The sequence below is a fragment of the Mastacembelus armatus genome, chromosome 16 (genome assembly GCF_900324485.2).
Source record: "Mastacembelus armatus chromosome 16, fMasArm1.2, whole genome shotgun sequence".
Taxonomy (NCBI): Eukaryota; Metazoa; Chordata; class Actinopteri; order Synbranchiformes; family Mastacembelidae; genus Mastacembelus; species Mastacembelus armatus.
In genome coordinates this window covers 6,102,086-6,127,657 of record NC_046648.1, presented here as the reverse complement: position 1 = coordinate 6,127,657, position 25,572 = coordinate 6,102,086, and the positions used below count along the sequence as shown (strand labels likewise).

General features: G+C 40.3%; 1 protein-coding gene across 2 annotated transcripts in view; it reads right to left on the bottom strand.

Moving 5' to 3' along the window:
- Positions 1–581: 581 nt before the first annotated feature.
- Positions 582–25,572, bottom strand: part of znf407 (zinc finger protein 407) — a 137,129-nt gene continuing 112,138 nt past the window's right edge. The window contains exon 10 of one of the 2 annotated variants that reach the window (XM_026293650.2): positions 582–1,817. In XM_026293650.2, coding sequence (XP_026149435.1) covers positions 949–1,817 — 869 coding nt within the window. In that variant the 3' untranslated portion in view covers positions 582–948. Of the gene's footprint in view, positions 1,818–12,733; positions 12,903–25,572 lie in introns of those variants that run through there. The other variant, XM_026293653.1, reaches the window with a different exon arrangement.

Sequence of the window (25,572 nt, the reverse complement as noted above, 5' to 3'; positions counted from 1 at the left end):
AAAAGAATGAGTGTGTTTTACGCAATGAACAGAATGGGCCTGATGGGGGGAGAGAAGAGAGGATGACGATTAGGATAATGGCGATCATGATGACGGTAATGATAATGGTGATGATAATGACTGTGTTAGTGATCAGAAAGCATGATGGGAAACATCAGATGATGCATGTATGTGCATGTTACTTGTATGCTGGTGCTGTGCTGTACATGTAATTGCAGTATTGATGCTGAAAAAAAATATGGCCACCAGTGGTTAAAAATTAGGCTCAATCTTTATTGTCACAAATGAAACTGCATTAATGTTTTTAAGAGTTTTCCAAAAACTCAAAGACTGAAAAAAAAGCTACAATGTATATTTATCAATCCTATTTGTTATACATAAAACAAGCACAAGATGTGTGGATTTTTTTCAAAATCAATTCACTGATTCTTACCTATATACTAATAACTATAAAGGATGAAAAAAAAAAAATCGAACATAGCGTAGCTAAATAAAACTTCAAATGGTAATACGCAAACGTATCACAAAGGTATTACACTTCGAGAGCAAAAACATATTTTCCTTTACGGTCAGCCATTACATTTTCAGCATATTAGATGTGTTTTTAAAACATATTTCGGGTGGAAAGATAGTAATTTCTGTTCACTGTATGGCATTAATCAAGTTGCTGATATAGTCTTGGTGGTTGTGAGAATTGCAAGTTAGCACACTTAGCACCAAAACCTCTTTTTTTCACTTTCTCACTGAATAAATGATGTTTAACCTGAGTTTAGCATAGCCCAAGAGAAGATAGTAAAAAACAGAAGTGATGTAAAAGGAATTAAATAGGGTGGAATTAAAGGGGAAGACCTGGCAAACATTTGGCCTAATGCAGGCTTTACAAGAATTAAATAAGGATAAATGAAATCAAATGACAAATGTACCCTGGTCACCTCATTCATCTCTCCCCTACCCTTCCAGGACTATATTATGAGGGGCTCCATCCAGATAGACCACCATCTCTTCTCCAGCTTGTTGCTCTGCCTGCTGCACCTGCCCATCACCTGGCCCAGCTTCACCATACACGCCTCCCTCCACTTGTAAGGTGCAGTTGTCCAGCTCTGTCACAATGTAGTGGGTGCCTTCATCATTGACGATGACCTGGGTCAGACCTTCCTTCATCATCTGTGAAGCGGCAAGCTGCAGTACCTCCTGCATCTCCTCCTGGCTGTTCTCGTGGATAACCCGCACCTCCTCCTGTTCCTGTTTCACATCAGCCTGCGCGGCCTCAACTGTCTCAGGGGTCAAGGCTTCATGAACGACGGCTGCCTCTCCTTGCATTTCCTCCTGGTGGCCCATTTCACTCACAGCGCTGAGCAGAGCATCCAGAGCTGTGGATGACTCTGAAACAATGTGACTTTGGCCTGCGGCTGCAATGGTGACCCCACCTCTAGCTACAGCCTGCAGCTCCTTCCTGGCCTCCCCCGATTCCAGCACAACATACTGGGTGCTGCCTCCAGTTAGGTGAGCCCCCGCAGATGATACTTCCCTGCCTGAAGCTATGACTTGCCCATCTTCGGTGATGTGCAGCACCTCGGCCACCTGGCCAGCCATAGCCAGTGTCTGCAGAGTGGCAGCAGCAGACTCCTCCAGGGCCTGGTCGATGGCCACCTCCCCGTCACCATAGCCCTGGATGATGATGACCTGCTGGATTTCCTCGTCGAGCCCAGATACCTCTGATGAGCCCTTCCTGTGCACAGGGGAGTCCACAGACTCTGCTTCCACAAACGTAGCCCCCTGGCCCTTCAGGCGACACTCAAAGGACTTGGACACAATACCTGGGAAACACAGACATGTAATATTACGTACTATTACTGGATTTGTAAAATTATTAAAACTTTAAATAAAGCTTCTGAAATGTTCCTGTGGTCATAGCAACAGCAAAGTATAAAGACAAAAGAAAACAGGAGCTAAAATTAGATAGACAGGAGTCCAAACTCAGAGGATAAAAAGAAAATAAGTTTGCAACAAAATGGTAAGAATAATATTCAATAGTACTAATACAGGCATGACAATTACTACACATACGGTACCGCACATATCCATCCTCATTCTTGTTCTCAGTAAGCACAAATGTTAAACTTGCTGTGCGTCCATCAGTGTGAGAACAGAGGGGAAAAAGCTATAAGGGAAGCTAAGCTGATATAAAAGGTGATGTAACACTTCACATATCTGTGTCACATAATGCATGAAAGGAGGCAGAATATGGAGATATTAGGCTGGCAGAAGAGTGTGGTGAGATATGGCTGGTGCTAATTGAGCCACACTGTGCCCTCTCAGATCACAGGTTGCCATGGCGTTTCCAAGGTGACAGGAACAGTGTTAGAAATGCCATTGTTTAAACAGCGCCTGGCTCAGACACTTGTAGGCTAATCTATGCAGAAAAATAGGAATTTGAGACACAAGAGGGGTCTCTGTTCACACACATGCTTCTAGGCACAGATGAACTTATTTTAAAAAAAGAAAAGAAAAAAAGTGAAAACACACATATTATAGTCATGGGAAGAGCACATGGACCCTAATTTGCAATGTTTTGGTTTCCCCTTAAGGTTCACACTGAAAAGTTTGCAGATTCCACAACCCTTTAGACTATCAAACACTTTTCCAAGAACCCTCTCTAAAATCTCAACTTTTCAGAAAATGACAAAACAGCTTTATTTGATTTTTAAGAAAACATTGTGGTGGTACAAGGTTTTACTCCAAGGAGAGCAAAAAGTTCACACAGATCTCACAGTACATATTGGAAGAAACTTATCAATCATTGATATTCCTATCTCCTCCTGACATTTAAGGTCCTGCACTCACAAGGATGACATTGTGATCAGAAAATCAGACTTGTGCTGCAAACAGTCCCTAGCCCAGCTGTTCCTCGTCCTCCTCGACTGTAAACAGACACAGAGATGAGGTAGCTTTTACCTCTTAGCCCCACTGGAAAACCAACCAGCTCTTTAGTCACAGCAAGTCTGTTAGTTCTGCACAAATGCACTCTCAAAATAAACTACCAGTACATTTCAGAGTAAGATGTTGGAACCTGGACAGATTGTAGATGCTGGTGTCAAGAAACACACAAAAATAAAGATATTATGCGTCAAAGAGGGAAATTCGACTCAGTTTTAAGGTAATTAATAAACCACCAAAACGCAGTGTTTTTTGGACAGGACAACATGTATAGAAATTATGCATCTGCTGACAGTTCCTGTCTATTCAAGACTATGAAGAAATACTCTGCTTTTTATTTAATTGGCCAACTCACAAGAAGAGTAGTAGAAGATTATTCCTCTGTGCCTCAGATATATAAATCTGTTCTGTCCTGTTCACACTTTTGCATACAGTATGATAAATCATTAAAAACTGGCATTATCCTAAAAGTGAGAAAATGAGAAGTTGCTGCAGTCTGGTTAGTTATTTTAATGACATCTACATGCACATACACCCACACATGTCTACACCTGCCAGGTTCAGTTTATGGAGTAGATAAAAAAAGAAAGAACACTGCACAAAAGACAGCCATTTCAAGAGCTCTTTTCACAATAACTGGTTTGATTTATGCAGAACAGAAGAAAGGTTAGCCAATGTTTTCTGCCGCTGAAGCCTAATGGTCTTAACAAAAGAGAGAAAATTTACAAATGTGTGTGTGACAGAACAGAAACCAATATTGGGAGAGGGCAGTTTTCATTGTGTAGATGGACAGGGGGATTTTCTGAGGATAAATGTTTTCAGGATTCCATTCAGAAAATGTTTCTCTTAGGGCAACTGCATGTTGGTTGGTGCAGAATTTACCCTTTGGAAACTTCTGAGGGAAGCTAATGTTGGTAGCAGCAGAATGCTATGTTTAAACACCCATCCTTACATTATCTACACCATTTATCCTGTGAAGAGTTGAGATAAACTCTGGACAGACAGCCAGTATGAAAACATTTTCCTTTTAATGTAAAGGGGAGAACATAAATCAGACCAGACTTGTTAGCAGTGGGGTTTTCTTGGTACTCTGGAGCCTTGTTCAGAATGATAACACAGCTACATATTGCATTATAGCTTAAATGCTGTGACCAATTATACTATGCAGATTTGCATGTGAAGGGCACAACTCCCTGATTTTGACCAATAGAGACTTTAGGTCTGCCTGCTGTATTTGTCTTTGTCTGTCCTCCACCATGTTGCCCATCTCTTTTTCTCTCCATACATCTAATGCATATATCTCTCTCTATATATGTAGGGTAAGTTACCAATATGCATTTGTTTAGAGGAAACTAAAGAAAAAGATTCACGTCACAAATGCAGCAGTACACAAGCAACAAGTCTGTGTAGTAAATATCAATACAGACTCTACTATTTGTATCTACAGTGACAAGCACAGTAGTTAGTGTGTGGAGGGAGTCAGCATTGTCAAAGACAGCCAGAGGAAGTTGGCATTTTGAGCAGCAGAGGTTACCTATTTTACACAGAGCTACAGGACCCATACTAACTGCCTACGCCAAAATGCTGCGAGCTGAGAGCTTGGCTGGAAAGGACAATAACTCAATGGCTTTGCAGCTTCTGCTGAATTACCATAAAAACTGCTTATATATTTCGGTGTGTTTTTTAAGAGGGCATATTAGTGTATGAACTCGTGACTGTGGTAGATGCAGAGCTTCACTTTTGCCAGTTTGAGTCAAAAATGTGTTAATGTATGTATGTTTTTATGTGAGTCTCTGATTTCCCATCTTGTATGTATGTCATTATGTGGGTGGAATGTGAGGTCAGAGTTTGCTTGTGTGTGTCTGTGTAATTTGTCCTACTATACTGTACATCTTTGTATGGGTAGGTATATGTGAGTCTTTCAATGTGCTCGCTTATATATATGTATATGTGTGTGTGTATCAGATTGTGTATAGTGCTATGTGGGTTGTAAGGCTATGTGTTGCAAGTGTGTGTCACATTAGCCATGGGGTGCTGTCGGTGGGGCCCAGCGGCGGCCTGCTGAGGTTTATGGAGTGTCACTCAGTCGCCGCAGCCGTGAATCAAGTTAATGTTGCAGATCCCATCTCTTCAGTTGTCCTGTGCTCCCGGTGGAAGAACAACATTTGAACAGCGTGATTTGGCCCCGGCAAGAGGCTGATGCCTGTTTAATATGTGTTTTGAGTGTTCTGACTGACTGATTCCTTTAACAGGAAGTAGGAAAGAGGATGAGAGAGAGAGGCAGGCTGCTTTATTGGCTGTGATCTGAAACAAGATGGAGGCTCCCTGAGAGGAATAAAACACCAGGAGGAAGAAACGGATGTAGAGACAGGCGGTGGTGTCATTATGATATCCAAATGACAAAAATGTCTTACGGAAAGTGTTATTGTAAAACCGAATCAGTGACTAATAATAAACATGCACCAAGCTTACAGTACACGCGGGGGAGGGGGCTTTTTTATTATATGAACTTATTTAATATTTATTGTCAGCACAACATCCTGTATTGGCAGGTATATGTCCAAGTGACTCTGGGTCATGTAAGCTAGAGCCAGAGTCAGAGATGGAGTTAAAAGGAAAAAAGATATGAAAAGGAGATGGATGGAAGGGCCACGTGTGTTTACAAAGAGGTAAGTGACACAAAGAATAAGAATCAAACTCTTGTAGTTGTATTTAACATTTTAAGATATGTCAAATGTCAAATTTGGTTGAAGCATAGCTTTTTTTGCAAATACCATTTGCAAGTGCTGTGATTTGTTACCACAAGGATTTTCAAGATGAAATGTGGTTTCTGAGAATTGTGGCAGCTGTACAAACAACAAACCCCTAACTGGTCCAAAACTGCATGTCTCAAAAATGTATCTATTACTATCTATTACCTACTGTATATGTGCACAGCTAAGAAGTAATAGTAGAGTTAGAGTTGTTGTTATTATTCCCCTATGCTTACACATGTTCAAAAAATCTAAGGAAAACAAGCGTCTGCACTGTGTGGGGAGATAACAGAGTGCTGAGAGTGAATCTATTATCAGAATGGAAGAACTAATGAATGAAATGCCACTGAAATTAAACTGAACCTAATTTTGCTGGGGATTGCTCTGGAACCCCTTTAAGGACCCTTAGGTGATCCCTGGACCGCAGTTTGCTAACCATTTGTGTGATGTGATTCTGTGCCTTACACCAGCCGGTGTGTTAGCATCAGGTCAGCGCCGCAGCCTCTCTGCTCAGTGTACGGTACAGACGCAATTATTGATGAGTGGATCAATGTGCTGGACGGTGGCGGGGGCCCGGGGCCTCTAAGTGGCATTACTTCAGCTCAGAGAGGCCACCAGGGGAGCGGTCAGACAGCACTTACCAGCAGTTAGAGAAATTAACCTTAACACCAAGACACCAGCACACACACAATCAATTACACTCACTGCAACACAGGTCAGCTCGATGCAAATGTAAGCTCACTTGCACATACGCATGTAATCAGGCCAGCTCACTTGCCTGCATGGTGGTCCTCCTATAGTTGCGAGGACACTGAGCTTGTCATATTCACTCTTTAATCCTTAGAGCTAAATGAAACCTCACCTTATTGTAAATGTACACCACAATAACCTTTGCTTGGTTCTCATAGCGACACCAAGTGCCCCAAAATACACACCCTGTGAAAGACACATGAACCTGAATAGACGCCACAGCAGGCAAAGTCGATTATACCAATACCAATTAAACCATAACCCAAGAGAGGAGAAAAAATGCTCACCAAATCAATCACAAGGTCAATGATGGAACCATGAAAAAGCCAGAGCTTATGATCAATTCTTAACTGCAGCACAAAACCCTTAACAATCCTTTTACCAGCCGATTACCTTCAATTATAGATATGAAGTCAGTCCTTCACAAGAAGCAGCATGATGGGGACCCCTAAACCTGACACACATTTTGCTTATTTGAGGGGGTATTTTTGCAGATGAGGTGGTGTATATATATATGCGTGTGTGTGTGTGTGTGTGTGTGTGTGTGTGTGTGTGTCACGTTTGCAGGCTTTTGAAGGTCACACTGCTAAGTAGATAAAGTGTCAGTTCTGGGTGTATCCAGGTCACCAGGGAAGGCCTGCATCTGTGAGGGTGTGTGCATTTCTGAGTATTTATATGTCTGTGTGCATTTTAAAGTATGCATAGTAAATTTATATATGTATGTATTTGATTATTATCTTTAAAAAAATGTTTCTGGTTGTCTTTACACTTCTACTTTGTATTGATGTTTCGTTTTTATGTATCCTTTACTAATAAACTTATTTTTAATTGTTAGGAGCTGTACAGAGTTTTATTATATATATTTTCTAATCTATGTGTGTCTTTACATTTGTCTATTTTAGTATGTTTGTGTGCATGAATTTCTTTACATGTGACATATACTGTAGACCACAAGCTATAATGTATTTGAGGTATATGTAGCATGTGTTGAATTCACTTTGCATACTAGGAAAACGTGACAGACCTTTATTTAGTTATGTGTGTGTCTATTTGAGGATCTACTCTTGCCAAGCTGTGTACACGATGACCTTACCTGCCTCTCTCTCTCTCCCTTGTGAAGCCTCAGGCAAAGCTGCATGTGTTTTCTATGCGTGTATGTGTGTCTGCCTCTGTGCAAGTTTGCGCGCACAAACTAGCGGGTCAGCTGAGGTCCGGCTGGTGATGGCTCTACTTTGTCTGGAAGGGACAGGCGCTACTGTCACCTTTACAAACGCCATGAATCAACGCCAGGGAGGACAGGCTGGCCGACCAAAAAACAACCAATTATACAGCAGCCAGATTGACACCGGGTGGACAGGGCAGAGAGAGAGATGGAGACGCACTGAACACACCCCAAGGACGAATAAACAGAAGAGAATGAGGGCACAGACTGACAGAGGGCCTTCTGGGCTGTAACACTTACAGAGTCGCTCTGAAGGCTAATATTAATCCATCAGACTTGTGTTGGAAGCTAAAGAGGATGGTGAATATATTTTACATAATCTGCTAAACTGTCCCATAAATTAATGTGTGTGTTGTTGTTCTCTATTGTCAATTGATGAAACATAATGTTTAGTCTAGCATGTTCATGAAGTCTTTTAAGTCTGTCATGGCATAAATTCTTTAGCAGGGAACAGGAAGTTGTGTTTTATGTTTTTGGCAGTGAAGTGTTTCATGGTTCCTGTGAAAAGAGAAGTATTTTCTGTAGTTTATAGTCTCTTTATTTTCTTTATTTAGGGTCTCCTACAATTGAGAGAAGAGCCTGGCAGGAAAGCTATACATCTCAGAAACAACCCATAATGTGTTTTCCTCCATGTCTCTTCATTTTGTACTGAGTGTAAGCTAAGAGGATGAATGATGTTCTTTGCAATATCCAGATTGTAGTGTCATTTCTGAACACAAATCACTAAGATCTGATAAGAGTGTGACCCAAGTCTTAGGGACATTTCTTGCTGCACAGGCTCAAAATGAAAACACAAGTTTTACAAGGGCTTAAAGGAAAAATCCACTGTATGTCTTTGTATTTGTATTGTTTGTAAAATGTCAAGCAATTTGTTGTTTGGTGGTATATTACACTTAACAAATAACTGACCTAAGTTATTTTAGTTATATTTTCATCATGCATAAAGGACTAAATGTCAGGTCAGCCTCACTTTATCATACAGCATAGTGCTGGTATTTTTTCCTCTACTCAATTTTACAAGGAGACACATTAGAGCTAAAGATAACTACACTGTTTCTTGAGCATGCGATGCAGCTGAAGGACCACTTATTTTGAGTAAAACATGGTGTAATTCCTTCTCACTAACAGTACCCTACATCAATCGGAAGGAAACAGGAAATGTGGATATGCCTATAAGCGATGGCACTCTTTAAATAGTAACATAACAAAATCTACTGACCATCAGAACATATATATATAAATATATATAAAATAAATAATTATGTTTAAAAAAATGTTAAAACATGAAGCTATTAAATGCAGAGTAAATATCATAACAGCAGAAGCCTGAACTGAAATATAGTGCTCCATGGGTTGAAGTGGAAAGGGCTCGAGAGGTGAGAAGTACAAACACACACACAGAGGGTATAACAGTGGTCAGAGTGAACGCAGGTCAGTGTCCTGCTCTCAGCTCTTTTTCTGCTGACAGAGGATGACCCAGAGTGAGTATAATCTGGTCCACACTAACTCTATCTACTTCATGTCCCCCGGGTCTGTACCGTAGCCGAAAGAGAGCGAGAGAGAGAGAGAGAGAATGAGAGACTGAAAGAGGTGAAAGGTGAAGAGGTTAAAAACAACAATATAATCAGGAAACCATCTCAAGTACCCCATTAGATTATAATCTTCACCCCCAGCATCCTTTTCTCTCTTCTGGCAATGTTTGCAATCATAAAATGTAATTACTATGTTTCAGTTAAACCTTTGATTAGCAAATAATAAAAACATAAGCATAAATCAGATGTGGCAGAAAGATGTATACATCTGTATATAATGAGAGAATTTTAAAGAAACTTAATCAAACTAAGAAACCATAAGAGAAGAAAGGGACACACAAGAATGAAAAGAAAAATAAAAAGAAGATTCAGTTTAAGACGAATGTTTAACAGTGAAAACACTGTTAATGATTAAGGTAACGCTGTTAACAGTTGCCGGAAGAAAGGAATATGTAGCTCGGTATCTTTAGCAGTTAGAGCTATATTTAGAGATACGACTTGTGCTAGAGTGGACAATGTTGGATCTAACTACTTACTGGCATGACCAGATGGAGAAAGCTTTCAAATTTAGAAAGCTAAATATAAAGGCCTGGTTACCCCATAAATGTTAGTGCAAGAGCTTTGCTGGAAGAGTCTTCCCCTGCTAGATCAATGTGTCATCAACCACAGCACATATGCTGCTGAAAATTCATCTGTTTGGCTATGGATTAAAAAAGAGCAAACATGGAGGCTGCAACAGCTGCACAAAGTGTGGCCTGACCAGCCTCGGCAGGGCTCACAGTGAGAGTGCATCTGGTGCTGAAAGGCCTGAAACACCTGATGACTGCAGGTTACATCACTGATTATCTGCCCTAGAAAGCATCAGAAGATGCATCATTTCAAGTTTACCAAAGACTAACCAGATATGACTAATGTATTACTTTTTGTTGGTGCACCACTTATTTTCCTGATGCTGTAAATCACAGCTATTTGCACTCTGCAAATGAAGGTCAGAAATGATCAATGTGTGATGGCACAGTAGAAGGAAAAAGACAGAATAGAGAGGGGAGGCGTGAAAGAGCCTCACCCAAGAATTCAAGAGAGGAGGCTGACAGATGAAACAATAACATAGATCACAACACTCTCTCCCTCTCCTTTCCCATATCCCCTCCTCCTTTCCTCCCGTCTCATTCTTCCCATTAGGCCTTTCTATCACTCTGGCCTGTTTCCTTCTTCTCTCTCTCTCTCTCTCTCTTTCTCTCTCTCGTCTTTCTCTCAAAATCTCTGGAGGTGGACCTTTGATTGCTTCTTTAATTAGCCATGTCAGACGGCTGCGTGGATTTACTGGGGATGTCGAACTTCTGCAGATAATTACATGCCTTTCCCTTTCTCTCTATTGCTACACTCTTCCCTCTCTCTATCCATCCCTCCATCCTCCTTTCACTGTGCTCCCTCCCCCCACCCATCTATCCCTCTCACTCACTCTCCCATGATTTAATGATTAATTATGGATGTGCGTTTGAGAATAAAAGCTTTTTCGCTAATCAAAATGAAATTTTCCCCCATTCTTGTAATTACAGTGTGAAGATGATGTTGCTGATGTCTTTTTGTTGCCAAGGCCTGGCCTGCGCAATGATCTGAGGTCCGTCAAGGCGGATGAAATGAATAATCACAACATAATGGCTTGCCTCAGAATTTCTAAAAACTGGGTGGAGAAATGAAGACAAAGTGGACTGGACTGCGTTGGGAGAGAGAGAATAAACAAAGAACACAAACAGACAAAGAATCAGAATGCTATGAAAGATGTCAATACAAAGGCCTACAAGGGGAAACATAGAGAGGTCTAAAACTTCAAACCAGCAGTCATGAAAGAAATGTGTTCTTTAGCCAAAGCCAGTAGCTTATACTAAAACATTATTTTTCTTTTGGATTGAGTACATCAATCATATTTTTGAAGGTAAAAGCCCTAAGAAATAGATTATTTTATGATCAGTTAAGATAAAGAAAAGCATATTCACATTGACCATCTGGAACTATGGAATGATTGGCATTTTACCCTGAAGCCTGACTCAAATAAATAATCTATCTTTATTTTTTGTGAATCAACTAAACAAACGCAATTTTCAGCATACTACATGGACATGTCTCTGATGATATTAGACAAATACAAACATGCTGGTGTGTGAGTCAGCAAACCAATCCACCTGAGATAGTTGACTGAGACAAAGTTGACCAGCATCAGTAGGTAACTTCATGCAAAAAAATGTCCAAAACATAAAATTGTTTCAGTAACCCAATTGTGATTTGCCTCTTTATTCTTGTAAACTGTTGGTCAGATAATATAAATGAACCGAGGACAATAAAGTGTAAATATGATCCAACTAAAGTGCTTGCCACATAGCTGAACAATATGGAAAAAACCCTCTGTCCACTAACAGAAGATTTGGGCTGATCATCTCTAAGACTTTTTGAAACTTCACATCCATGTCACAGTGTAATCGACCCGGTGCGTAAAGGTGAGAAAGTCAGCAGGGTGTGTTGGGGAGAGGATGCTAGTAAATGATTTACATTTTTATCAACTAAACATTTATTGATTATAAAAATTGTAATAATTGATAATAATTATTGATAATAATCATTGTCAGATTCATCAATAAAGAATATAATCATTAGATGTAGAAAAATATATGTATGTAAAAACAACAATGCTATTCTTTCACAGGTGAACGTTTCACTGTTGCTCCTCTATAAAATAAAGGCACAAGCAAATTGATGGAGACACACTGAAGGAGTCCTGCAGGTATTCAGTGTTGCACTTCCATGAAGCAGCACAGGTCAGCTGGGTTCAAGTTCTAAAAACACTGGATCCTACATTATCTGTAATTCAACCTTATGACAGAGAACTTGTAGACTACAAATCAATGGTGGGTTAGGAGGAGAGATCTGGAGGAGTAATGGTCAGATCTAGGTTCCTTTAAAAAATAAATAAAACTGATTTAAGTTTTATATTTCTGGTTATTTGGCTTGTTGTTATAATCTGAAATTTAGCCACCTTTTTATTGAACATATATTCACTGATGATGCTGAAATCTATTCATAAAGTATTTCCATACAGAATATTGTTTGACAAATCCCTATTGTTCCCTGTTGAGTGAGTCACACTCATACATAACACACACTCACAGGTCTGGTTGGCTTAGTCTCCGCTCCTCCCTGCCATATTTACTGGGTATTTACCTAACACAGGCATGCTGGAGATATTTATCGTTCTGATGGCTCTATATATAGGGCTGAGGAGCTTGGTGAGAGGAGAGGCAGTCGCGGTGGGAGGTTGCTTCTCTAATCTCCATCTCCAGGCTGACAGGCCTGAGAAGGCCCTAATGAATGGCTCTTTTCATCTGCACGCCTGTGTGTATGTGACAGTATAAATATTTAGCAATATTGGAGTCAGCTCGTGATTTTACACAGATGGAGTGATTGATGGCTCAACCCCCTGACGCATGCCAAAGACCATCCTGGAGATGTTATATAAACCACCACAGCCTCCCTCTCTCCCTCCATCATCATCTCCATCTCGCTCTCTTGCTGTCTTTCACACTGCCTCCTCTGCTCTCCGCCTCCTTCCCAGCTTGTCTTCTTGCTGTCGATCCGCCCTCTGTGGCTCTGCCAATTTGCTTCACTGCTGAATTTCTATCATAAAGTGTGGTGCCTCTGTGGCTGTAAGACAGACTAAATCAGAGGAAAACAACCTGACACAGAGGAAACTTAGAGGAGATTGGCACCGACATGTTACACTACAAACCAGTTTAGTGTTTTAAACTTGTTATTAACAGACTCTATATAACTGCATTCTGAAAACAATTTTCAATTCTTAATTCATTGATTATTATTTTTTCCCTTTTCTTTATCTTGTTTTAAATGATGTATAATACAATCATAAGTGATAGTATTGTCTCCCTCTGTATTATCTCTCTATAAAGTGCTTTGTAAACTTACATCATCACGTTATGGTTACTGGATATGCTGTTCATATGCACTTACTTTATAATATATAAGTGATATAAATGGTAAATCAGAAGTCAAAGTGAACATGTGAGTGAGAGCTGTACAATATGTCTCCAGGCTCACACATAAATACACATACATATGCACAGACACATGCACATGTATACACACATTCACAAACATATGCACACAATGCTGTCATTTCTGTCAGAGAGAAACCAGACTAGAGTCACTCTGTTTTAGCAACACACACACATATTTATGAGGACTGACTCATGACTGCTCTCCACTACTTTTCTGAGGACACTTTGTGTATTGTGGACACTCAGGTTTGTCATAGTGATTTGAAGGTTACCAATCAGAATCAAGGCTAGGTTAGTGGTTATGTTAAAGCTGCAACAGTGGTTAGTGTCACACATGTACTGGTTTTGGTTAAGGCAACATTAAAGCTCAAGGGGATTCATGTATAAGAACCTATTGCATTTAACTGTGTGTGTGTGTTTGCATGTGTGTACAACACAGACTTTCCGCATAGGTGCTGCATAGCCAATTAAACTAAAATACAAGAAAATCCCTGAACAAATATATGATGACTTTAAGTGGGATGCTGAAGATGTATTAACCTTGTAATTGCCTGTATAAATTATGCTCCCCTAGTAATACAATTCCCTGCTTTAACTTAAAATAAAAAACAAAAAAAATAAATAAATAAAAACGGGAAAATATCTCCCCTTTTTGCCATGTGTTTTCTCATTGAATTGCATTTAAAACTTCAACCTCAAACACCCTCCTTGCTTTTATGGGGGGAAGGACCAGTGCTGGATCGGCACATCTATTAATCTAACTGTCCTTTATCGGAATTAGCATTCAAATGTGATCGGTTCCACTGCGCCTTCGCCACTACTTGTAATTCCAACAAAATCCACTCCTATGCAATAACTACAGTGCCCTTCACGACCACCACCACCTCCCCTTTGCTTTGAAAGGTATTGATTTTTATTTGTTCTGTAATGAGAACAATTAGTCTTTTTCCTGCCCTCCTTCATCTATCACCTCCACGTTCCTGTGGCTCTGCCATGCAGCTGGCCTCTTGTCTTTAAGCCCAGCTGGAGGTCCGTTCTCTGGACAAAGGACATCACTGAAACCCTCTGCATAAAAATTATAGTTTTAGGAGTGATAACAGAGGGCATTTCTACCTTTTTCCTGCCTGACTATCACTACTATGCATAACATTTATTTAATATAACTGCCCTCATCTCCTAAAAACAATTGTCACATTGACTTTCGGAGGGTGATGCTGATGAATATGATAAATAAATAATTACCCAATTACCCAATAATTGTGATATTTACACATTTTAACTTGATTTAAATATGAAATTATTATGAAGTGATGTTTTCCCATCATCACCTATTAGGCCATAAAGTAAAATTTAGGATTAAAACAATAATAAACAAAAAATTCTTAATTTAAAAATGTATTATTAATCACTTCTTTTAATGAAAAGCTTATATCTTCATTAATGAAGAAATTACCACATTGTAAATCCAGCACAGCTGGTGTTAACATTTGTCATAAAATGTGAAAACTCGATAAAACACTTGTATCTGTCCATTAAGGATGCTTTAACTTCCTCTGTGGCAGGTAAGTGCCAAGACTGACTGACTGAGTAGCATGGAAGCTTTTGCCTCTATAAACCATCTGACTGACATCATGATTTGTGACAGACTTGCAGCTTGCATGTATACGTGTGCACGTGTGTGTGACATCAGGTCCTATATCATCCATGGCCGGTAAGGAACGAAGGATCTGAGTCCATTTCTCTTGCCATGCTGCCTTAGTCTTACTTACCCTAATGATGTATAATAGCCTGCAACTACACTTAACCTGAGCACTACTGTGGCAATGACTGAGTGAAAGAGGCACTTGCGCATATAGACACACGCTTACGCACAGAGACACACACACACATAAAAGTCTTTTTTCTTCTGAGGACACTGTTTACCAGACTGTGAGGGCAGGAAACGACCTGGCACACTGAGAAATGCAAGACTCACAAATCGCACTTCATCAAATCAAGTCAAACCTTAACATGTGTATTAACATTGACAGCTGTATCCTCATCTTCTCTCTGATCCTTCGCTCACACTTCACTCCGCTGCTGACTCATCCTGTAGCTATAAGCTAAATGATACAAGCAGTTAGCATGCTGCATCTGTTGTCTCTTAATTAAACAAATTTTCCTGGATGCCTTTGTGTGTTCATACATGCAATATGGAATCGGGCCCTTTAACCCCTTTCGCATTCATTAGTGCAAACTAAAAACAAGCTCATCACTTATATGATGTGTGCTTCATCAGAGACTGAACAAATACATGTGTGTGTGTGTGCAAGACAGGTCAGAGACAGCGGAGAGACAGTAAATGACAGTCACGTGAGGTGGCTACTGTATGAAACCTCAGATCTAATCAATAGGAGTGAGGAGGACGCCAGGCGCCAGCCAGAGGGTCACCACTCATCACTCAGGTCAGCAGCGAACACACACATGCGTGCACATACACAAATATACACATATGCACGGGCAGGGCATTGCACAGGGCACATTACTAGACAGGACTATGAGGCAGCAGAGGATGGGTCAGAGAGAGGTTGAAGCACATAGCAACAGAAGATGAACTGGATCGATGGGAGAGACTGAAGGAGCTCCGTAATACCAGTGTAGTCACGGATGTCCACGATACAGCTAAGCAGGACTAGGAGACAGGTCAGGAAGGTTAAAACAGCGTCGCACTACAGGGAGGAGCCATCGACAGGCCATAAAAGAGGTGAGGGACCAGTGGAACTGACTGATTTTGATGCTCATCATGCCTGAATGCAACTGTAGCCACCATATTGTATTGTTGGCACAGAAAAGTAACAGAGGATATTAATTAGATAGGTGGTCCTTACTACTACAGCTACTTACTAATATGTCACATATAGCGAGCTTTTAGCAACGTTTGCAACAGGAGACAGTCTGCTAAGCAGTGGGAGCTCAACTCAAAGTGGGGCAGTAGTAGGGCACACCAGAGTGTGTTTGTGTGTGTGTGTGTGTGGCTACACTGTATGTGCTGTGGCTCTGCAGTAGAGAGACACCGACGGAGAGATGGACCAGGCCTGGTGGCATTTAGCCCTGTTCTATAATGGCACTGAGAGCTGGGAGGAGACACAAGCACTGTTATTGAATTATTGAAGGTGCATGGCGAGGTATAAATCTGCCACAGAGATGCCATACTGTTGTAACACACACACACAGTCGCACACACATAACACAGAGGCCACGACACACCGCGAAGCTGGCGTGACGACTGCAGGCTTTGACTTGCTGACCTTGAGGTTGTTAAAACAAGCTCTCCGTCAGCTTTTCTGCAAAATATGTTTACCTCGTGAGAGGGAAAGAGAGTGAGACAGAGGAAAAGAAAGAGAGTGAGAGAGCAAAAGTGTGTATGTGCTGTGCTGACACTGCCGGAATAAACACAGCAACTCCATCAATTCTTCTGGAATGTGAGGCAAAATAAAAAAAGAAGACACTGCAGAGGGAAACATAAAGTAACTACCTACCAGAACTAGCTGGGCTCAAGCCAGCTTTTACTACACAGGAGCAGTATGGCTGAGAGAAAGGATTAAGCTCTTGAGACCCCAAACATTTGAAACCTGTGCACACATAGATTAAAAAAGAACAGTTGTGTACATGTACCTGTAGAGAATGCACCCTGGAAACCATACATCAAGCACCAATTACTGATGTTTATCTCTTAAATAAAAAGAGACTGAGTATTGCTACATGCATGGCAACATCGCTATATGTGATAATTCCCTTTTCTTCCTTATAGTGGAAAGATTTTCATTGCATGCACCAACATATTTTTATTTCCATTATTATCTGTAAAGATAGTGAGGTAGTGTCTCTCAGCTCAGCTATCTTCTGTCACGGCTGCAATGTACTGTGTGTGTGTGTCGGGCGTGAAGGGACAGTGTGTTTACAGGATGTTTCAAAAATGCTTAAATGTACATTTGTTTGTTTTTATTTGAGTTTGCTCGCGTATGCATATGGTGCATGTATGTGTGCATATGTGTGTGTGGATAAGTGGGCATCCCTGTCCTGTCTGAGCTATGTAGCTGAGGGGGGCACCTCTTCTTATTAACATCATCAGTCTGCATCATTACCAGGCTGCCTGGGTTGGGCAGCAGGTGCTATGAGTGTGCCAGGGTTACAAACGACCACGGGAACACACACACACACACACACACACACACACACACACACACACACACACACACACACACACACAAATACACACACTCATACACACAGACAGACACTGAACCCCCTTTTCAAATCCCCAAAAGGGATGTGGGGCGTCTGTGTCTATCTGTTATCCAGTGGGTTAGCACTCTGTGTCTGGCCAGGTTTTCACAGGCGAGGACGAAGTCTATCCATTCTCCTGAAAACAGACCGGCGATATGCAGCAGAGGCTGGGAGAAACTCAGCTCAGAGCAGGGGAGGGTCCACAAGTCAACACAACACAAGTATTACAAAAACTGTGTGCGAGATAATGTGCAACTAACTGGAACATGCACACAACACAATACTACAGGAAAAACAATGTAATGCTCCAGTACAGGTGAAAATAAACACAGGGGTTATATGGCTATGTGGGGTTGATACAAGTCTTTTGGCAAAAAAGGCACATCGCATAAGCATACAGCCTGGGCTGTGTATGTACAGTTACAGTTTTTGGTCTTCATGCTCTGTGTTTCTGAACATTCAGTATGAAATCAAATAATGGATATTACACTAAGTGGCAAGTTACAGCTTTAATTTAGGTCGGATCACATCAATATTATGTCAGTGATATAGACAGCTGGCTACCAAATGGGCTATGTGTTGTTAAAACATTTGCTCCTGAACAAAAAAACCCACGTGGCTCAAAGTTGATTGAGAGTTGCCATTTAGATCGAGCTGGACTCAATATGAGGAGTAAAGAGAAGCTCATGCAATTAAAAAAAAAACCAAAAGGCTTAAAAAGTCCTAAATCTGCAGGGGAAATATCAGTGGCAGTGGGTTTGGTAGTGTCAAAGAGCCCAGAACCTGTTCTGTGCAACCTCAGGCAGGCTAGCAATTAGCACTTTAATATGAGAGCTGATCTGGACTCCTGTACTGGAGTGCCAGGGTAACAGTAGCTAGATACATTCTAATAAAACAGGTGTGCACAGGAAAACTGCTAAATGGAAAATGACCAGATAGATAAAGAAGCACAAGTATGTGGATGACTGGAAAATCATTTGCATGGTAAAGAAAAGCCACTCTATTAGTGCACAGCATGTCAAGAATGCCTCCCAGGACATAAATTTCCTTATCAATAATCAATGACTGAGACTTCCTGCATCTAACTTCAGAGGAGGCAAACCCCTCGTAAGGCTCAGAAACAAAAATGACTGGCAAAAGCAACGGATGTAGAAAGGAAAAACACAAAGCTTATAATAGTGCCTATTTCCACAAACTATTAAATACACATGCACATAAATGTGTATTAATGTCTGATATTTTATTTCAAACTGATTGTGCTGTAGCACAAAAGAACAAAAAGCAAAAGCCCAAAAAACGTGTCTGTTCAAAAACCTTATAGTGTAGTTTGGATAGTAATTTACTGCTGGCCAACTGTCAAACAGTAACTGTCATAAAAGTGGATGGCACAACAGTCTTGCTGCTAAAACCTACTGAAATTTTTTACATTATTTTTTCCGTTGTGAGGACGACAAAAATAATTCCAGTCACTTCCATCATATTGTGGCGAAAACAAAATCTCAGAAATGGATATCCTAACACCTGGGCAAAATAGCTACATCATATAACAGAGAGATACTATTACTTCTTGCAATTTGGGAGAACAACACTTTAACCTGAACTGCCAGTGTTGCATAAATTTTAATCTGCAACATAAGGGGGGGGGTTAGGGTTTGAATTCTGAGATGTTAAATGCCTCACTGGTCAACTGTTCAACAGGACAATGGCCATTTTCAAGACACTGAAAATCTTAAAGCATCAATGTGTAAAATACAGTATTAGCAGAAATTGAATGTAGTATTCATAATAAGTTGTCATTAGTGTGTAATCGTCGGCAAATACCAATCATGGCATTTTTTAAAATCTTATAATGAGCCTTTTATAGTAAATCTACATATGGAGTGGGTCTCCTTTCACAGACGCAGCCACCTTGCACTGCCATGTCTCTACAGGAGCCCAGAATGGACAAACCAGACACTGACAGTGACACTGGTAAGAAAAGCATTTATCAACTACTTCAAACCTTTATGGACTTTTAAAACATTTATAGACAGTCATGCACACGCACACACACACACACACACACACACACACACACACACACACACACTGCCATACACATACAAACAACGGTATGCAACTGCAGCACATTGCACAACATAAATTGGCCATCCTATAAATATGGGCATGGTGAATAGGCAGTTTGTATATTGACAGATAGATATCTACACCAGTGAAGTTAATGTTTTTTAAATGCCTTTTGTTATAGTGGCATGTAACCAGAGAATGGTAATAAAAGCTATATGACTGGGGACTGGTCTGTTTCTGAGGCGCCTATATGGCACCACCCATGACACCAAAGATGTGTCAAAGACAACAGACACTCAATACATTGCTGTGCTGCTGTTTCCCTACCTACTGTTATAGATTATGTAGCCAGCACACATTCATTTAAGATGTACCCATTGATCTAGCATTGACAAACCATTTCATATTAGCCAGGGTTTGCTCTTTACTGTATCAAGGGCAATCAGATGCGCTTTACTGCATCAGGCTAAATTTAACCTCTTATCAATCCAAATGTGATACACTCAAAGTCATCGTGCTTCAATTACTCACTGGAGGGTCACTTTCAAATAAACATGAATATGAATTTATGCTAAAATGGAAAGAACTCTGGCTGTTTTTGTGTGATTCATTAATAACAGGATAAAGTTGATTTAGGTTAGATTAACTCAAGTATCAAAATCTGTCCTGTTAATTGCACAATACACTGATATATTTCCCAATCCAACCACTTAAAATTGAGTCAGAGCAGAGATAGGTATCCCTCTAAATAAATCAGCATTAGGACAATATTGATTTGACTGCAATTCAATAAAAAAATGAAAAGGGTGGAGGTGCAAAACAAAATGATAAATAAGAGATTCACAACAGGACAAAAAATTTATTTGGTTTTCTAATATTGAAGCTGCTGCAGAAATGAATGTCCCTGGTTAGTTAGTGTTGTTAATTGGGCGTGCAAAATTAAAATGTTAACTTCACTGCTAGCTGTGAACGCAGAGAAGGCCCCTCCAGCTGTATTTGACCTAACAGAGCGTGCTGCTTCCCCTTCCTTCTCTCTCTGCTTCAAGTGTCTCTAAAACTAATAAAAAAAAAAACCCTCACAAATCCCCCCATGAAGCCCTCCATATGAACTGTCACATTAATAACACTGCACTCGTATTCAAATTTTCTGTCGAAAAGCTAAAGAAAGATTGAATGCCCTGCCGTCGCGTGGCCAAAGATTGAAGACGTGTCTCATTGACATTGTTAAAAGTTTATGAAAATATATGAATTCTCAAACGTGGCGGGCCGCCGTGCAGCTCCACTCCCAACACTTCTGTTAGAGACCGTGGCTTTTAATCAAAATGATTGAATACCACAAGTTTGGATTCAGGGATTCTAATAGAGGACGGATAAAGTGTCATGGTCCAGAACTAGGAAAACCACACGGGATTACACATGCATGCAAAAAAACCATTCTACTTTTTTCCTTTTTCCAACCCTATTCCTCATCGGTAGGTATCTTGTTTTCCTTAGTTACTAGGCGCTTGTGTAAATGGCATGTGTGCTGGCTGCAGTGTACAGTGTCTGACTGTTAGTCTATTGGCTTCTGTTCCTTTGCTTTCTGAAGGTGATATGAAGCTGTATCAGGGGAAAGAGACATATGGCACCAACATGCACATACAGAACACACACACACTGACACACAGGCACGCATACTTTTATATACACATTTACAAAGTGTGCTGCACATACAGCAACAGCTGCTGGCGATGCACATGTGAAGAATAAGAGAGTGACAGGAGACCATGCCTATTTATGTGTATGTCTGTGTGAGGTCTGTTGCAGTGTGGCGTTGGCAGCAGAGGACTGAGGTAGAAACATTCTCCAAAGACCAGGAGCACTACAGAAAAAAGGCAACTCCACTGGGGATAACACATGCCATCTCACTGGACCACACTTTGCCCATGACTGCTGCTTATGCAAGTGTTAAAGCAAGAAGAGCCTTGTTTGAGCTTAACCACCATACTTTCCTGAATACATCAGCTGACCTTATTCCCTCAGTAATAATTTGGATAAATGGGGTAAGTAGAAAATCATCGTTTGAAGACTACAGTAAAACGACTAATACAACTAACATATACTTTAACAACATGGACTTTAAGTAGACAAAAAGGTACAAAAAATAGAATATGATAAACTGATAATTTGGTGAATAAGCTTTGGCAGGAGTGGTGATGGGGACAGTTACATTTAATTTCCAGATATAGGAACGGCTAATGACAAGATCTCTCTAATCACCTCGACTACTATACAGCCAGAAGGCTTTCAAACATGTCTAAAACTAAATGGCAAATACAGTATGTTGTCATTACAGCTGACATTTTACATACTATCATTGGCCTTTGCTTTATTTTCTCTTGCAAATTCACGTTGTCAATTATGTGCATTGATTTACATACGTCCATTGCAACAAATTGACGCAGGGACAAGGAGGAATAGCTAAGCACTCGCATGTCTACCTGCATTGCTAGAAACAATGAAATTCAGTGACACACGCATGCATACTCACAAACATATCAACTGATGGGTCTTTTGCATGCCACACTCTTCATAGATGCTGGTCTCTACTTAGGTAACTCCAGTATTAGCTAAAAATAATCTAGCAACAAAGATATTTAGGTACATTTTTTGCCAGTTAATAAGCTTCCACATATGAATGTCAATTAGAGCCATTAGATATTCCCTCTTATAGCTTACTGGACAGATAATAATAATCTAACAGTGTTTATTTCAAACTAATGTAATAATTCTGTAAAAAAAAAAAAAAGACTAAAGAAGACTACTAGCAATCAATTTCACAGATCTTTACCCACTTTAACATTCTTTAAGAATCAGCAAAAATAGATATATGGAATCTGCAAAAATCAGTCAACCAAATATCAGTTTAAATCATTTGGTAAAGTTGTTTTGCTATTAGTTGAGAATAATATGTTAGGAAAACCGTGGGCTGCTGTTGAGTCTGACCCCTCCTTCAGAGCCAGTTGTTAGCAGAACGTCTGCACTGAGTGACATGTGTACAGTATGTCTGTGTGTGTGTTCTCATATTGCTGTGGTAAGCAGGTGGTGTTTTTCTCTTACTCCAGTAGGCTCCTCAAACAAAGAGCTTTTAGCATTAACTTATCAATCTCTGCTGCGACACCACAAACAGCTGCATGGAGGGTAGTTTGTAAGGGTTATAAACAGACACATATACACATACATATGCACACAGCGTAAGTGTTGCCTAGAGAGCACTGTGGGAGGTGACTCATGTACCTGTTTATGTGAATAAGTTCACACAGACACAGGTGATAGCAGAAGTGAGTGGTTCTGTTGGGAAAGAAGCACTGATGGTGGAGAAAGTGAAGAGAGAGTGGGGGAGGACTGCAGCATACAGTGCAACTTAAACCATTTCCCTTTATGGCCCTGATGACTCTTGTCTTTCCAGAAGTTTTAATGTATTACAACCTCGCTTGCTGAAGATGAATGAGAAATGTGGGATGATATTTACATCAAACAGCCCACACATTAGTATGGCAGTTTAATAAAGATGCTAAGAATACTAAAGGTACAGATTCGCTACCTAATATGTGATTTTTTTTAAGAAGCCCAAGGGAGGAGCAGATGGGGTGAGGAGAGTTTCAGAAAAAAGGAAAAAAATGAAGTGTCAGTGACAAAGAATGAAGACAGTTTTCTCAGAGGATAGAGTAATTCAATATGAGTGAAAGACACAGGCCCATCAAGTCAGTAAGAACCTGGGTCAGATGGCAGGTGCAAAAGCTTTTATCGTTTATTTTAATGTACTTTGGTGACAGATGGGTGGGATCTGCAACATGATGAATCCCCTATAGCATAGATGATACATTTGAAATTAAATTTAGTATACTTTCCAGTAACTGACAAGTAACCATTTTTTCAGTAGCAGTTATAGCTAATGAAATAGTACCTTCCCCTCAAACAAAAGATAAGAATTCAAAATTCAGGCCTATTTTCAATGTGAACACATCTAAGCAATATTCTATTGTTGGACCATGATAAACCATGATAGTTTATTTAAGATGCAAATTTTCAACAAGGGGGAGTGAGGGCTGCTACCGTCATCCACTTTAAAATAGAGCATCTCCATCAGTAACAGTTTGGTAATGGGGAAACACTTATGGGATCAGTCAGGATCAAATGCCCAAACCTGCTGCAAATTGCAGTTGGACTTTCTTATGGCCATGTTTTCTGCGCATAAGGATGCTCAGTTGTATTTGAAATCACAATGATACAAACTTTACTTTGAGTCATGCATGCACACAAAAAGATCCTTTATTCTCCCATGACATGAAAACTGTCAATCAACCAGTAGCAAAGGATGGGAAATAATAAAAAAAAATGGCAACCCACCACTGACTGTCATGGGGTAGCTAACTGTAGGTCCATCAATGATGAGAGAAGTACAGTTGTAAATCCCATCAGTGACATGTGGGGGTAGAGATTGAGGCCCACATAGTGAGTGATGTAGAGAACTGCAGTCAAATCCATCTACATCAAAGCTCCAGGCCTCATCTTCCTCCTTGGCCCTCTAAAGAGGCTCAGGAGTCACAGCTATCAGTCTCTTCCTCAAACTCCACCCCTCCAACTCCCTCCACCTCGCCTGGATTTGCCCTTTCATTATCTCCACCGCAAGAAAAAAAAGGGAAGTGGATGAGCAAAACAAAAAAACAGAAGAGGAGAGTGGAGAGGTCTGAAGAGGTTTTCAAATCCACTGAAGCCTGTCACATTACAAAAACATGTCGCTTTAAACTAAATGTGAAATATCAGTAATTGAAGCCATAAATCCACTGTTGTGTTTCTCCTCACCTCCTCCTCCTTTTCTCTATCTTTCTCTTTTTTTATGAGGGTGCTTTTGATGAGCGGTAAATTGGAAATTATTTTGTGTTGTAATGCTGCTCAAAAAGTCTTCCCATTACCATGCGTCAGTCAGCACTGACAGTGAAATTACTCAACTGTCAATCTGGCTATCAAAAGAAGTGGGTGGGGGATGACTAGGGTGTGTGTGTGTGTGTGGTGTGTGTGTGTGTGTGGGGGGGGGGATGTGTTATACTTGGACTTACAGATTGATCAATAAAGAAAGGATGATAGCAGAGGATCGAGGGGGCAGAAAGATGAAGAAGGAAGGGTTTGGTTCATTATAATACTTCTGTTGTGATTGAATAAATCAAAGCTGCTGTGGAATTTAGCTGTCAGTATTATCCTCCTCCTGAGTGTTATTACTGTGTGTGTGTGTGTGTGTGTGTGTGTGTGTGTGTGTGTGTGTATGTGTGCCATTACTTGTACAGGCACCATCTTGCGAGGGCAGCAGCAAATTAACCATAATTGCAGATAAGGGACAATGAGAGGAAGAAATGTATAGAATCAAGTAAATGGAATAATTCCTTTGTATGGCAATAATGTATGGTCTAAGTGAGGTTTCTGAAAACTAGCTTAGATTCCCTCCTACTGCGTCCAAAGAATGTGTGTGTGTTTGTGAGACTGTATGTCCCAAAAGGCAGAGCTGTGTTTTTGTTGTGTCTGTGTTTGTGTGACTACATTTCTAGTGATATATCTGAGAAATAACAAGCTGGATAAAGTGTTACCTACAGCTAGTGATCATTCCAAAACAAAAATCTGTCAATATAACCACTGCTTTTTCCCTTCTTTCTTTTTTCTTCTTGCCTATTCTTGTTAAAATGCTCTTTTCTGAATCACTAAAAACTATGACATTAAATTCTGTGGACACTCGGGTCAATCAGATGGTCAGGTCTCATCTGCATCCCTGCATGTTATACAATAATCCTTGAATGTTCTACTATTATTATTGCTGCAGTGTGTGTTCCGGTGTGATGTGTGTCTGTAATGACTGGTGTGTTGAGAGGTTCTGCAGTATACAGAGAGAGAGAGGGAGATAGAGGGAGAGAGGAGAGTGAGAACTCCTTTATTGCTCAATGCTAAAT